Consider the following 12,002-nt stretch of genomic DNA (forward strand, 5'->3'; position numbering starts at 1 on the left):
AACAATAATAATTAAAAAATTGGAAATAGTTTTTTTTTATTTATTTATTTATTTTTTCTTTGAAGGTAAATTTGATACTTTTGTTGTAACGATATTAATAATTTGATTAATTGTTGAGTTTTGAATTTCAGGCATGGATAATATATTTCTAGCAAATATATTATCAGCCCAATTTTTAACTTCGACAACAAGTAATGAATCAGCACCATAATCAATTACCTTTATATCTAAATTGAGTTTGGATTGATCAGTTGAAAGTAGTGATGCAAATTTATCAACGATATCTTGTCTAATTGAAAATTCTTTTTCGTCAGTCACAGATTCTTTTGATATGATTGGATTTAAAAAGTAATCTAATTTATATGAAAGTTTATGATATTTGTATGTTTTACAAGTAGCGTGGAATTCAAATGATGCAACCATTTTATTTGTCGATTCGTTTTGATTTTGTAAAAGTAAATCTAAACTACCCCAAACTAAATCTTTTGAAATACCAACCGAACCTTGTAATTCAAATAATTTAAAAACAGCATCATTACGTGCAGCAAAACCACCACCTCCCAATAGACCCCAATTGATTGAAATACATGGTAGATTTAATGATTTTCTATGTCTTGATAATGCATCTATAAAGCAATTTGAAGCAACATAACCACATTGACGTTGTGATCCTAAAATTGATGTTACTGAACTTGATAAAACAAATTGTTTTATTGGCCAATTTAATGAAAGTTTATGTAAATTGTAGGCACCCATCGATTTCGCAGAATGAGAGCTAATTAAATGATTCATATCAATTTCTAATGGTTCACATTCTGCTGGTGAAAATGCATTATGGAATATTGATTCAATTGGTTTAATATCTTTATTTTCTTCAAATAGTTGATTAATTGATTTTAATAAAAGTTTTTCATCTGAAATATCAACTTGTTTAAAATAGATTTTCAAATTTGTTGATCTTATTCTACCAATTGCTCTTTCTAATTCAAATTTAATTGGTGATTTTGATAATACTATTATTGATTCAATAGAATCTGATCTTTTTTCTCTTATCCATTTTATGATTGTATCTGAAAGACCTGCTTGACCTGTTATTAATATTGTTTTACCTAAAGTATCTTGATGAATTTTATAATTTGACGAAGGATGGATAAAGTTGTGGTTATTTGAAAATTCAGGACAATCAATTAAATCAATTCCTTCAGGATCGTTGAAATTTACAATATTTTTACCAATATGTTTTCTATCACCAAGTGATTCAATTGCTTCTTTAATTTTTGTTACTGGATATACATTGAATGGTATAGTTTTTAATTTACCACTTGCTAATAAATCAACAATAATTTTCAATACATGTTTATGTTTTCTAAAACCAGCAATTACAGATTCATAGGTCATATAACCAATATGATTTCTAAATTTATAAAAATCGGTTGTATCTGTTGTTGTCATATGAGTGATCGATAAATCTATAATTCTACCACCTTGTGAAAGACAATTAAAGTTTGCATCCATATAATCTGCTGATAAAGTATTTATAATTAAATCCACACAAATCATTGAAAAACTACCATATTCTTGAGATGGTGCTTTTAATTCAATTAATTTCTCTTTAATTAAATATTCATAGTCTGTATTTTTAGTTGAATAAATCTCTGTGATGAAATTACCATAACGATCTTTTAAAAATTGTTTCTTTTCTTCAGAACCTACAGTTACAAATAAAAATCCTTTAAATCCATATACTTGTAATAAATCGATACAAGATAAACCAATACCACCACTTCCTGAATGAATTAAAACTGTTTCAGTTGAACCATATAAATCTAATCTACCAAGTTCGAATAAACTACAATATGAAGTTAAATAAACTAAAGATTGTGATGCTTCAAACCAAGAAATGTTTGATGGTTTTAATTCGATTCTGTCTTGATCTACATGAACACTTGATGAAAATGTATGAAAAGCACCTCCCATTACATGATCACCAACTTTGAATTTGGTCACATTCTTACCGACTTTGGTAACGATTCCACTTAGTTCATATCCAAATTGTGGTTTTGAAGGATCACCATTTTCATTTGAATTTGCCATATTAATTAATTGACGATAAACTAAGAAATCTTTAAAATTAACACCACTTGCCATTACTTTAACTTCAACGAAATTTGGATTCAATGGTAATACTGCTTCTAATGCAAATGTTAAATCTGGTTTTAATCTTGAAACTAATTCATTTTTATTTTCAATATATGATTTTGATTTATATTTTAATTTTAAATTTGATTCTAATTTAATTCTTTCATAATAAATTTTACCATCACTTCTAATTGAAAATTCATTTTGTGAATGTTTATTTGAATTTGATAATTCTTGAATAATATTAAATAATTTATCACCACCATCACCACTAAGGATATTATTACCTTCAAATTCAAATGAATATATATTTAATTGATTGAATTCACAAAAGTATCTAAATGAACCAATTAATGATGATCCAAATAAGTTTGAAGTTTCAAAGTTTACATTTCTTGAAATTAAAATATGTTTACAACCTGAAATTTCATTTTTTAATAAATGTTGATTGATTTCTATATAGTTCATTGAGACTTGATTAAAATTATCAACTGTTAATAGATTTACTGATTCAATAAATAATATTAATGATTTATCAGTTAATGGTTGTAATTTGACATGTTCTTTAAACTTATCAATTGAATTTATTGCTATTGGAACTAAGCCATAGAAAGAAGAACCAATATTAATTTCATCACAAGTACCAAAAATTATAATTTGATCATATTCTGATGAATGCTCTTTACTAACTGAATTAATTGAATTTGATAAATTTGATTTTTGAACTTGAATTAAATATGGTTCAATTTCACCTGTTGAACATATGAAATTATTAAATTTCAAATCATTTATTAATAATTGATTCCATTGATTTAGTTTCATTGCACCACTACCAGAATTTAAATAATTAAATGATAACCATTGTTTGTAGTTTTCTAAATAATAATCTTCATCTATTGATGTTTGAATGAAATTTGTATCTAAAATTAACAAATGACCGTTTGGAGTTAAAATTTCATTTATAAATGAAATTGATGTTTTAATATCTTTAATTTGATTTGTTGTATTTGATAGAATAATTAAATCATAATAAGATGGTGAAAATGATTGTTCTTGTAATTGTTTGTTTAAATCAATAATTTTAAAGAAACAACTCTTTTTTGAATTAAATAATCTTTCTTTAATTAATAATACTTTTGAATCGGTATAATCTGAAAATACAAATTCTATATCAATGTTATATGATGGATTATCATTTAAAATTGATTCTAATTTATCATTGATTAGTTTAGTTAATTCACCAACACCACATCCAATTTCTAAAATTCTAAAAACTATTTTTTCATTTACGATTGGAATAATTGATTTTGAAATTATATCTAAAATTAATTGATGTTGATAAATACCAATATGTGAAATACCTTTATTTGAAACAATAGTATCAAGAACTAATAATTCGTTTGGAATGTTATTCAAGAGAAAGTTTGAAACTTGGTTTTGATCAATATGTTTGTGATGTGTTAATAAAAAGTTGATTGATAAGAAGATTAAATTGGATCTGAAAGTACTAGCTTCTTGAATCTCTTCCAAGATATATGAATATTTTCCGATAAACTCTTCAAGTGAACCATTTTGAAATTCATCAGTGGTTAGGTTATTCAATATTTTCTTTAATGTGGAAAAAAGATAAGAGGATAGAGTAGATATTGAAATGATATTTGATTGTTGAAGTTGAAGTTGTTGATTAAAATATTCTTTCAATATTAATGGTGATTGTAAAATTGAATCTTTTGGTTGAAGACATTGTGAAAATAATTGATTGTTTGGACATTCAATATTAGTATCAATATTTGTTGATAGAGTAGATGCAATTGTTACCAATGGAGAATGTAATAGAACAGTGCCATCTTTTAAGAAGCAAGTTGTTTTAAAATAAATAAAATCACTATATTTTTTAATAAGTTCAACATAACAGTAAACGTATTGTTGCTTCACTCTATCTTCTGCAGTTAATGGAACACTTGAAGAATAAATTTTTAAATGTTCAATTCTTTCAAAAACAGACGAAGCTGGGTTATCAAAGAAAATACATGGATGTATACATGTATCAATAATGCAAATATTTAAAAATGATTCATTATCATAGCTTGAAGTTGGATCCAATGAAACTTTACACAAGCATCTATTATCACCATATGAAGCTTCTTCAATTCTTTGAAATGATTCTAATAGTGAAATGTTTGAATAGTTTTTAATTAAATCATATAATTGTTCTCTTTTCAAAGTTGACCAATTACATTGATCACGTATTGATTGAACATCAACTTTTTTAACTGTTACATCTAAACTTTTCATTAAAATTCTACTATTTGCAGATTGGATCCATTTACCACTTGTTTGATCTTTAAAATTAAATGTTGCTCTATATTCATTCTTTGCACTTTTGTAGAGATTAGTTGTAAGAGTTTTTTTTACACCTTCAGTTAATACAAATTGTGATTTAAATTCTAAAAGTGGTATGGTTAAATCTTGATTTGGGAAAAGTTTTAAAATAATATCCAAATAACCAACTCCTGGGAAAAGTGATTTACCACGAAATTGATGATCTTTTAAGAATCTAAATGGTTCTTCTTTAATATCGATATATGATGTATATGATATATGTGGTGATAATTCATTTTTATTACCAAGTTGATTTATTGATGCTCCATTTTTTCTATTATTTATTGATGAAATACCTTCTCTCCAAAATAATGATTCATCCCATTGATAATGTGGTATTAGATATGAGCATTTCTTGAATGAATTTGATGTTATTTCCGATTTAAATTGGGCACTAAAATCAATATTGTAACCAAAACAATAAAGTTGTGAAATTGTTGATTGAATTTCGTTGATATCTTCTTTTTTCTTATTTAATGATGATAATACACTTATTGAATCTTTGTTTAAAAAGTAATTTGAATTCTTTGGAATCATTTCTTTAACATAATGGTTTAAAGTTGGATGAGGTGATAATTCTAAAAATATTACTGAATTACCTAAATCATTTGATTCAATATATTTGAATATGTTTTCAATGGTTTGTTGAAATAATACTGGCTTTCTTATATTGTCAAATATATAATTTGAATCATAAGGTGTATTTTTATCGAATTTATTTGATGTGACTGTTGAAAATATTGTTATAGAAGGTGGTCTTGATTGAATATGATTGGTTGATTCTATGATTTCATCTTTGATTATATCTTGTTTTGATGAATGAAATGCTGATGATGTACCTAATAAAGAGTTGAATATTTGTTTCTCTTTTAATGATTTTGAAATATTTAATATATCAAGTTCATTACCACATACAACGATTGATGATGGTGAGTTAAAACATGAAATTTCAATTTCTGGATATTCCTTTGAAAATTGATTATTGAATTCTTCAAGATTTAAACTAATTGCTAAAAGTCTTCCAGATCCATTGGTTTTATTTTGAATGGTTGCTCTTTTATATATCACGAAGCATGCTGTTTCTAAATCAATCATGCCTGAACAAAATGCACTGGCTACTTCTCCTAAACTATGGCCAACTATTATAGATGGTGTGATTCCCCAATGCAAATATAATTTATATAATGATATTTGAATCATAAATATAGATGGTAGAGCTAATATTGGTTCATTAATTAGAATTGGATCATCATTAATTGATCTTAGTTTTTGAATGATTGAATATCCAAAATATTTAAATAGTATTGAATCTAATAAATCCATGAATTCTTTGAATATTGGTTCATTTTGATATAAATTTAAACCCATTTTTGAATATTGAGGACCTTGACCACAAAATGAAAATACTAATGGTGGATTAATATCATTTGATTTGATAATATTACCAGATTTATTATTTTTTGTTGAAATAATTTCATTTATATCAATTTTTAAATCATTCCAATCGTTACCAATTAAAACTGATCTTTGTGATAATTTGGTTGTTTTTGAATAAACTTGAAACATTGCAAACTCTTCAAAAGTTAAGCTTTCTGAATATGTATCAATTTCTTCAAGTAGTTTTGATTTGAATTGTTCGAGTGACTTCTTTGAGTTGGTTGAGATTGGTATTAATAATTTAGATTTTTCATTTAATTTCATAGATGTTTGATTTTTTATTTCTGAAGGTTTGATGTATTCAGACAATAAAACACATGCATTTGAACCAGTTATACCAAAACTATTGATTGCCATTGATACTTGTCTATCTGGGAATGCTGTTGTTTCTGTACATACTTTAACATTCCATTCTTTGAATTTAATATTTGGATTTGGGTTATTGAAATGAATATTCTTTACAAATTGACGATGTTTAAACATTAAACAAACTTTTGCTAATGATGCTACACCTGATGCAGGTTCAAGATGACCAATATTTGATTTAACTGATCCAATTAATAATGGTTCTTGTTTAACATTTTTAAAAATATCAGCAACAGCTTCAACTTCGATTGGATCACCTACTTGTGTACCTGTACTATGTAATTCAAAGAAATCAATATCTTGATATTTCATTGCACCATTGGATGATAAAAATGCATTTTTGATATTAGTTGATTGTGCATTTTTTGAAGGTGCAAAAAAGTTTGTTTTCTTAAAAGTACCATCTACATTTGAACTACTTCCTTTCATTACACAATAAATTTGATCACCATCTTGAATTGCAAGTGATAATCTTTTTAAAATTAATACAACAACACCTTCTGAACGTACAAAACCATCAGCAGATTCATCAAATGAATTACATCTACCAGATTTACCTGTAATATTAATTGAATGAAATGATCTAGTAATATATGGATCTTTTTTTAGAATAATAATAATAAAAAAAATAAAAATTTTAGAAATATGAAAACTATTTTATATATATGTGTTACCAATATTATAATAATAATTACTTAATAATATATTACAACCAGCTACTACAGAGTAATTTGATTTACCATTAACAATTGATTCATATCCTAAATGAACTGCATTTAATGATGATGAACATGCTGTATCAAGTGTTAATGAAGTACCACGTAAATCAAAACAATATGATATTCTATTTGCAAATGCACTGAGAGTACCATTAAAAATATTGATTGGTGCTTCATTTTGTTCGAAATTAATCAAAGAATAATCAGTATTTGCGGCACCAACAAAAACAGAAGTATTGGTTCCTCTGAGTTTTAAAGGATCAATTGATGCATCTTCAAATGCTTCCCATGTTAACTTTAACATTAATTTAATTTGTGGATCAATTTGTTTAGCATCAGTTGGATTGATTCCAAAAAACAATGGCTCAAAAGAATGCCAATTCTCTTCCAAATCAATTAATCCTGCATTCTTATTTGAGATTTCTCCAATACTATGGAGTGTGTCGCTCCATCTAAATAAAAAATAATAATTTAAAAAAAAAAAAAAAAAAGAAGATAATGATGAAAATAAAAAAAAAGAAAAAAATTAAAATAAAAAAAAAACGGTGTGTTAGTGGTGGGTCACGATAACTTTTTTTTTTTATATTTTTATTTTTATTTTATTTTTTTTTTTTTTTTATTTTTTTTTTTTTTTTTTATAATTCCCATTTTATATTATTTATTTTTTAATTATTTTTTTTTTTTTTTTTTACCTTTGATTAGAATCAACAATTCCATCAAAACCATCAAGCAAGTTTTTCCAAAATTCTAAAGGAGAACCCGAGTTACCTGGTAATCTTAGCCCAAGACCAACAATCGCAACTTGGTTATCATTGTTCTTTTCAAAATTTCCTTCGATCATTTTAGATTTCAATTTATATATTTATTATAAAATTTGTAACTATTGAAATGAATTATTTAATTAAGTAATTTTTTTTTTTTTTTTTTATTCTTTTGAAATATTTAAATAATATTTTTTTTTAACCTTTAAATTAAATAACCACCATTTTTTATTTTATTTATTTTATTATATTATATTATATTTTTTTCTTTAAATTAAATAACCACCATTTAATAAAAATTTGGACAATTGCCGACAGATAATCACTCAAAAAAAAAAAAAAAAAAATTTTATTGGAATGTACCACTTGTAAGATCTTAATTTTGGGCTAAAATTTGTTTTTTGTTTTTTTTTATTTTTGTTTTTTTTATTTTTTGTTTTTTTTTATTTTTTAATTTTTTTAATTTAAATTAATTACCACACCTTTTTTATAATATCATTTTTGTTTTTTATAAAAAGTCAAAAAAAGGTTTAAACCTTTAACTTTTTTTAATTTTTTTTTAATAAAATTTGTGATTGAACCACTTAAAATTTTTTTGTTTTTCAAATTATCTTTTTTTTACCTGTAATTGATCTTTTAATTAATCGACTCACCAATTAATTGTTGGTGATTAAATCATAAAAAATAAAAAAATAAAAAAATAAATAAAAGATAAAAACAAAATAAACCTTCCATTTAAAAAAAATTGTTGTCAAGAAAAAAAAAAGAGGAGGATAAAAAAAAAAAAAAATAATTGTTAAGAAAAAAAAAAAAAAGTTAGTAATACTATATTATTAAGAGAAATGGAAATAGTTAATGTTTTATTATTTCTAATTATACTTTTCTTGGTGAAAGATTTTGTATGTATCTAAATTTTCTATATTTTAGAAATAATTAAAATTACTTAATTAATTCTTTACAAAAAAAAAAAAGGTTAAAAAAAATAAGAAAATTCATACAAAATCTCCAAGTGGACCAATTGCATTTCCTATTCTTGGAAATGTTGTTCAAATTAGATTTTGGGAATTATTCAAAATTCAAGAACATGAATTAATTGGTAATTATAGTAAAAAATATAATGGTGTTGTAAGAGCATGGATTGGAGAAAGATTATTTTTATTTGTTTCAAATTATGATGTTGTAAAGTATTTTCAAAAAGATGAAAATTTCCTTTACAGACCATCACTTTTAGTTCCAGGTTGGAGATATGCTTCAAGTAATGGATTAGGTGTAATGAGCTCATCTGATGACGAATGGAAAAGAGCAAAATCAAGTGTTTCTCAATCATTAAGAGTTCATACATCTAAAAAATTAATGGAAGAAAAAGCAATTGAATTTATTGATTCACTTGAAAAAATTTCAAATAATAATGAAATTGTAGGTTTTTTTTTAAAGAAATAATAATTACAATTAAAATTATTGATAACATATTAATTTATTAAATAATTATTTTAAGTTTTATCCAAAAGGACATATTCAAGGATATGCTTGTTCAATGTTATTCAAATATATGTTTAATCAAGATTTATCAGTTGAAAGTGGCATGTCAAGAACTATTGGTAATGCAGTTGAACATGTTTTTGGTAATCTTTCAAAATTAACTGCATTTGATTGTTTTGAAATTTTCTCACCACTTTATGATTGGTTCTTTACAAGAAGATTAAAAGGTTGCGATATCGTTAGACAAATAATCAGTAGTCAAAATGAAAATCATTTAAAGTCAATTGATCCAAGTAAACCAAGAGATTTAATGGATGATTTGTTAATTGAATATGGATTAAATGAAATCACTAAAGAAGATACAATGCAAATCAATCAAATTTGTTTTGATATTTTTGGACCAGCCGTTGGTACAGTTACAATCACAATGAATTGGGTAATTTTACAATTATGTAATCGTCCAGAACTTCAAGAGATTGCATATCAAGAAATTAAAAAAGCTGTCAAAGATGATGAATATGTCAATTTGAATCATAAACAAAATGCCCCTTATATCGTTGCCTTTATTAAAGAAACAATGAGACTTTGTTCAAATGGATTTGGTTTACCAAGAACTGCTAAAAATGATCAAATTTGTGGTGATTTTTTCATTCCAAAAGATGCTATTATTTTTATTAATTATTTAGAAATTAGTCAAAATGAAGAAATCTTTAAAAATGCCAAAGAATTTAACCCAACTCGTTATTTAGATGAATCACTTCCTGTACCAAATATTCACTTTGGTGTTGGTCAAAGAGCATGTCCTGGTCGTTTTGTCGCAATCGATAAAATGTTTCTTGGAATTTCAAATTTACTTTTAAAGTATAAATTAAAATCTCAAAATGGTGAAAAAATTGATGATACAATTCATTTTAGTGTTTCTTTAAAAGCAAAAGATTATGGAATAAAATTAGAAAAGAGAATTTAGAACAATAAAAATAATTGTATTTAATTCAAATTATTATCCCAATTCATTGATTTAAATAATTATTATTAATAAAGACTTTTTTTAAAAAAAAAATTATTTTTTTATTTATTTATTTATTTATTTATTTATTTATTTATTTATCTATTTATTTATTTTTTAACCCTATTTTTTTTTTTTTTTTTTATATTTTCATTTTTGCTAACAAATGTGTAATCTATTAAAAAGAGATAATTTGAAATTATTATTTTTAATATTTATTATAGAAATATATAATAATAAAAATAATAATAAAAATTTCGCACAATCATTGTTATTATTATTTCTATAATAAATAGGGAATTTAATTCAAATAGCCTTTGTGGATAACTAAATATGTTATGTTGAACTTCATTAATTTATAAAAATAAAAAAAAAAAAAAAAAAAAAAAAAAATAAAAACAAATTAAGAATTTCCAACTTTATTAATAAAAAATATAATATCGGTAAAGTTGAAGGGGTATTTAAAAAATTTCAACATTGCTCGACCCCTCTTCAACTTAATCGGTATTTAATTTTTTTTTTTTTACTCTATGTTGTTAGTGGTAAAATTAAAATAAAAATAAAAAAATAAAAATAAAAATAAAAATAAAAATAAAAATAAAAATAAAAACAATGGTGTTGTTTAAAGATTTAAGTTTTTTTTTGTTTTTTTTTTTTTTTTTTAATACATATTTTTTAAAATTCTAATACAAATAAAATAAATGTCAAATACTTCAAGTGATAATTATAAAGTTTGGTTCATAACTGGAGTTACAGGTGGAGCAGGTAAAGCATTAGCATCTAGATTATTAGAAATTGGAGGTTATAAAGTTGCAGGTACATCCAGAAGTAAAGAGAAATTAAATTCTTTAGATGGTAGTTTAATATCAAATAAGGATTTCCTTAGATTACAAGTAAATTTAATTGATGAGAAAAATGTAAAGGAATCAATTGAAGAAACCATAAAGAAATTCGGTAAAATTGATATTATTGTAAATAATGCCGGACAATCAATATTTGGTAGTGTTGAAGAGATTACTGATAAAGAACAAAGGTTATTAATGGATGTATTGTATTTCGGTCCTTGTAATGTAATTCGTTCAGTTTTACCTCATTTTAGAAAGAGAAAATCCGGTTTAATCTTCAACATCTCTTCAGTTATTGGTGGTGATCCTACCAATAATGTACCCTTCTTTTCTGGATATTGTGCTGGTAAATCTGCAATTCACTCAATGACTCAATGTCTCAGGGAAGAGGTTAAACAATTTAATATTAATGTGTGTTGCATCCTTTTAGGTTATTTAAAAACCAGTTTCAGTAGTCCATTAACAACTAATCAAATTAAAGACTATAATCTTAAAGAGAAAGCCAATGATATGAATAAACAATTCCAAAATAATACACCAGAATCACCAATTAATTTTGCTAATTTTATCATTGAAAATTCAAAACATTCAAATATTCCCCAAACAATCCAATTTGGTAAAAATCCATACCATAATCCAAATAATTCAAATAATCCAAATAATAATAATAAACCATCTTATCCTCATCAAAAAGTAAGAGTTAATCAAGATCTTCCAAAGCAATTTGATAAAGATATTGCAAATTTACCAGAATTAACTGATGGTAATATTCATATGCCTTATATTTTACATGAATAAATAAAATCTTATTTCATAAAGATATAAATTAAATAAATTGGTCCCCACAATTTCTATTTTTTTTTTTTTA

The 12,002-nt window shown here is 24.1% G+C and overlaps 3 protein-coding genes across 3 annotated transcripts; 2 read left to right on the top strand and 1 right to left on the bottom strand.

Moving 5' to 3' along the window:
• Positions 1-48: 48 nt before the first annotated feature.
• Positions 49-7,884, bottom strand: pks23 (beta-ketoacyl synthase family protein; the record flags this gene model as incomplete). Its single annotated transcript, XM_633721.1, has 3 exons — positions 49-6,923; positions 7,020-7,495; positions 7,736-7,884. The coding sequence occupies 3 exons, from the start codon at positions 7,882-7,884 to the stop codon at positions 49-51; spliced, it is 7,500 nt and encodes a 2,499-aa protein (XP_638813.1).
• Positions 7,885-8,646: 762 nt separating this feature from the next.
• On the top strand, positions 8,647-10,250 carry CYP517A4 (cytochrome P450 family protein; the record flags this gene model as incomplete). Its single annotated transcript, XM_633722.1, has 3 exons — positions 8,647-8,703; positions 8,777-9,220; positions 9,300-10,250. 3 exons carry the CDS (start codon positions 8,647-8,649, stop codon positions 10,248-10,250), a joined length of 1,452 nt encoding a protein of 483 aa, XP_638814.1.
• Positions 10,251-10,990: 740 nt separating this feature from the next.
• DDB_G0283935 (hypothetical protein) lies at positions 10,991-11,932 on the top strand (the record flags this gene model as incomplete). Its single annotated transcript, XM_633723.1, has 1 exon — positions 10,991-11,932. The coding sequence occupies one exon, from the start codon at positions 10,991-10,993 to the stop codon at positions 11,930-11,932; it is 942 nt and encodes a 313-aa protein (XP_638815.1).
• Between the last annotated feature and the right edge of the window lie 70 nt (positions 11,933-12,002).

This window comes from Dictyostelium discoideum, assembly GCF_000004695.1.
Source record: "Dictyostelium discoideum AX4 chromosome 4 chromosome, whole genome shotgun sequence".
Lineage (NCBI taxonomy): Eukaryota > Evosea > Eumycetozoa > Dictyosteliales > Dictyosteliaceae > Dictyostelium > Dictyostelium discoideum.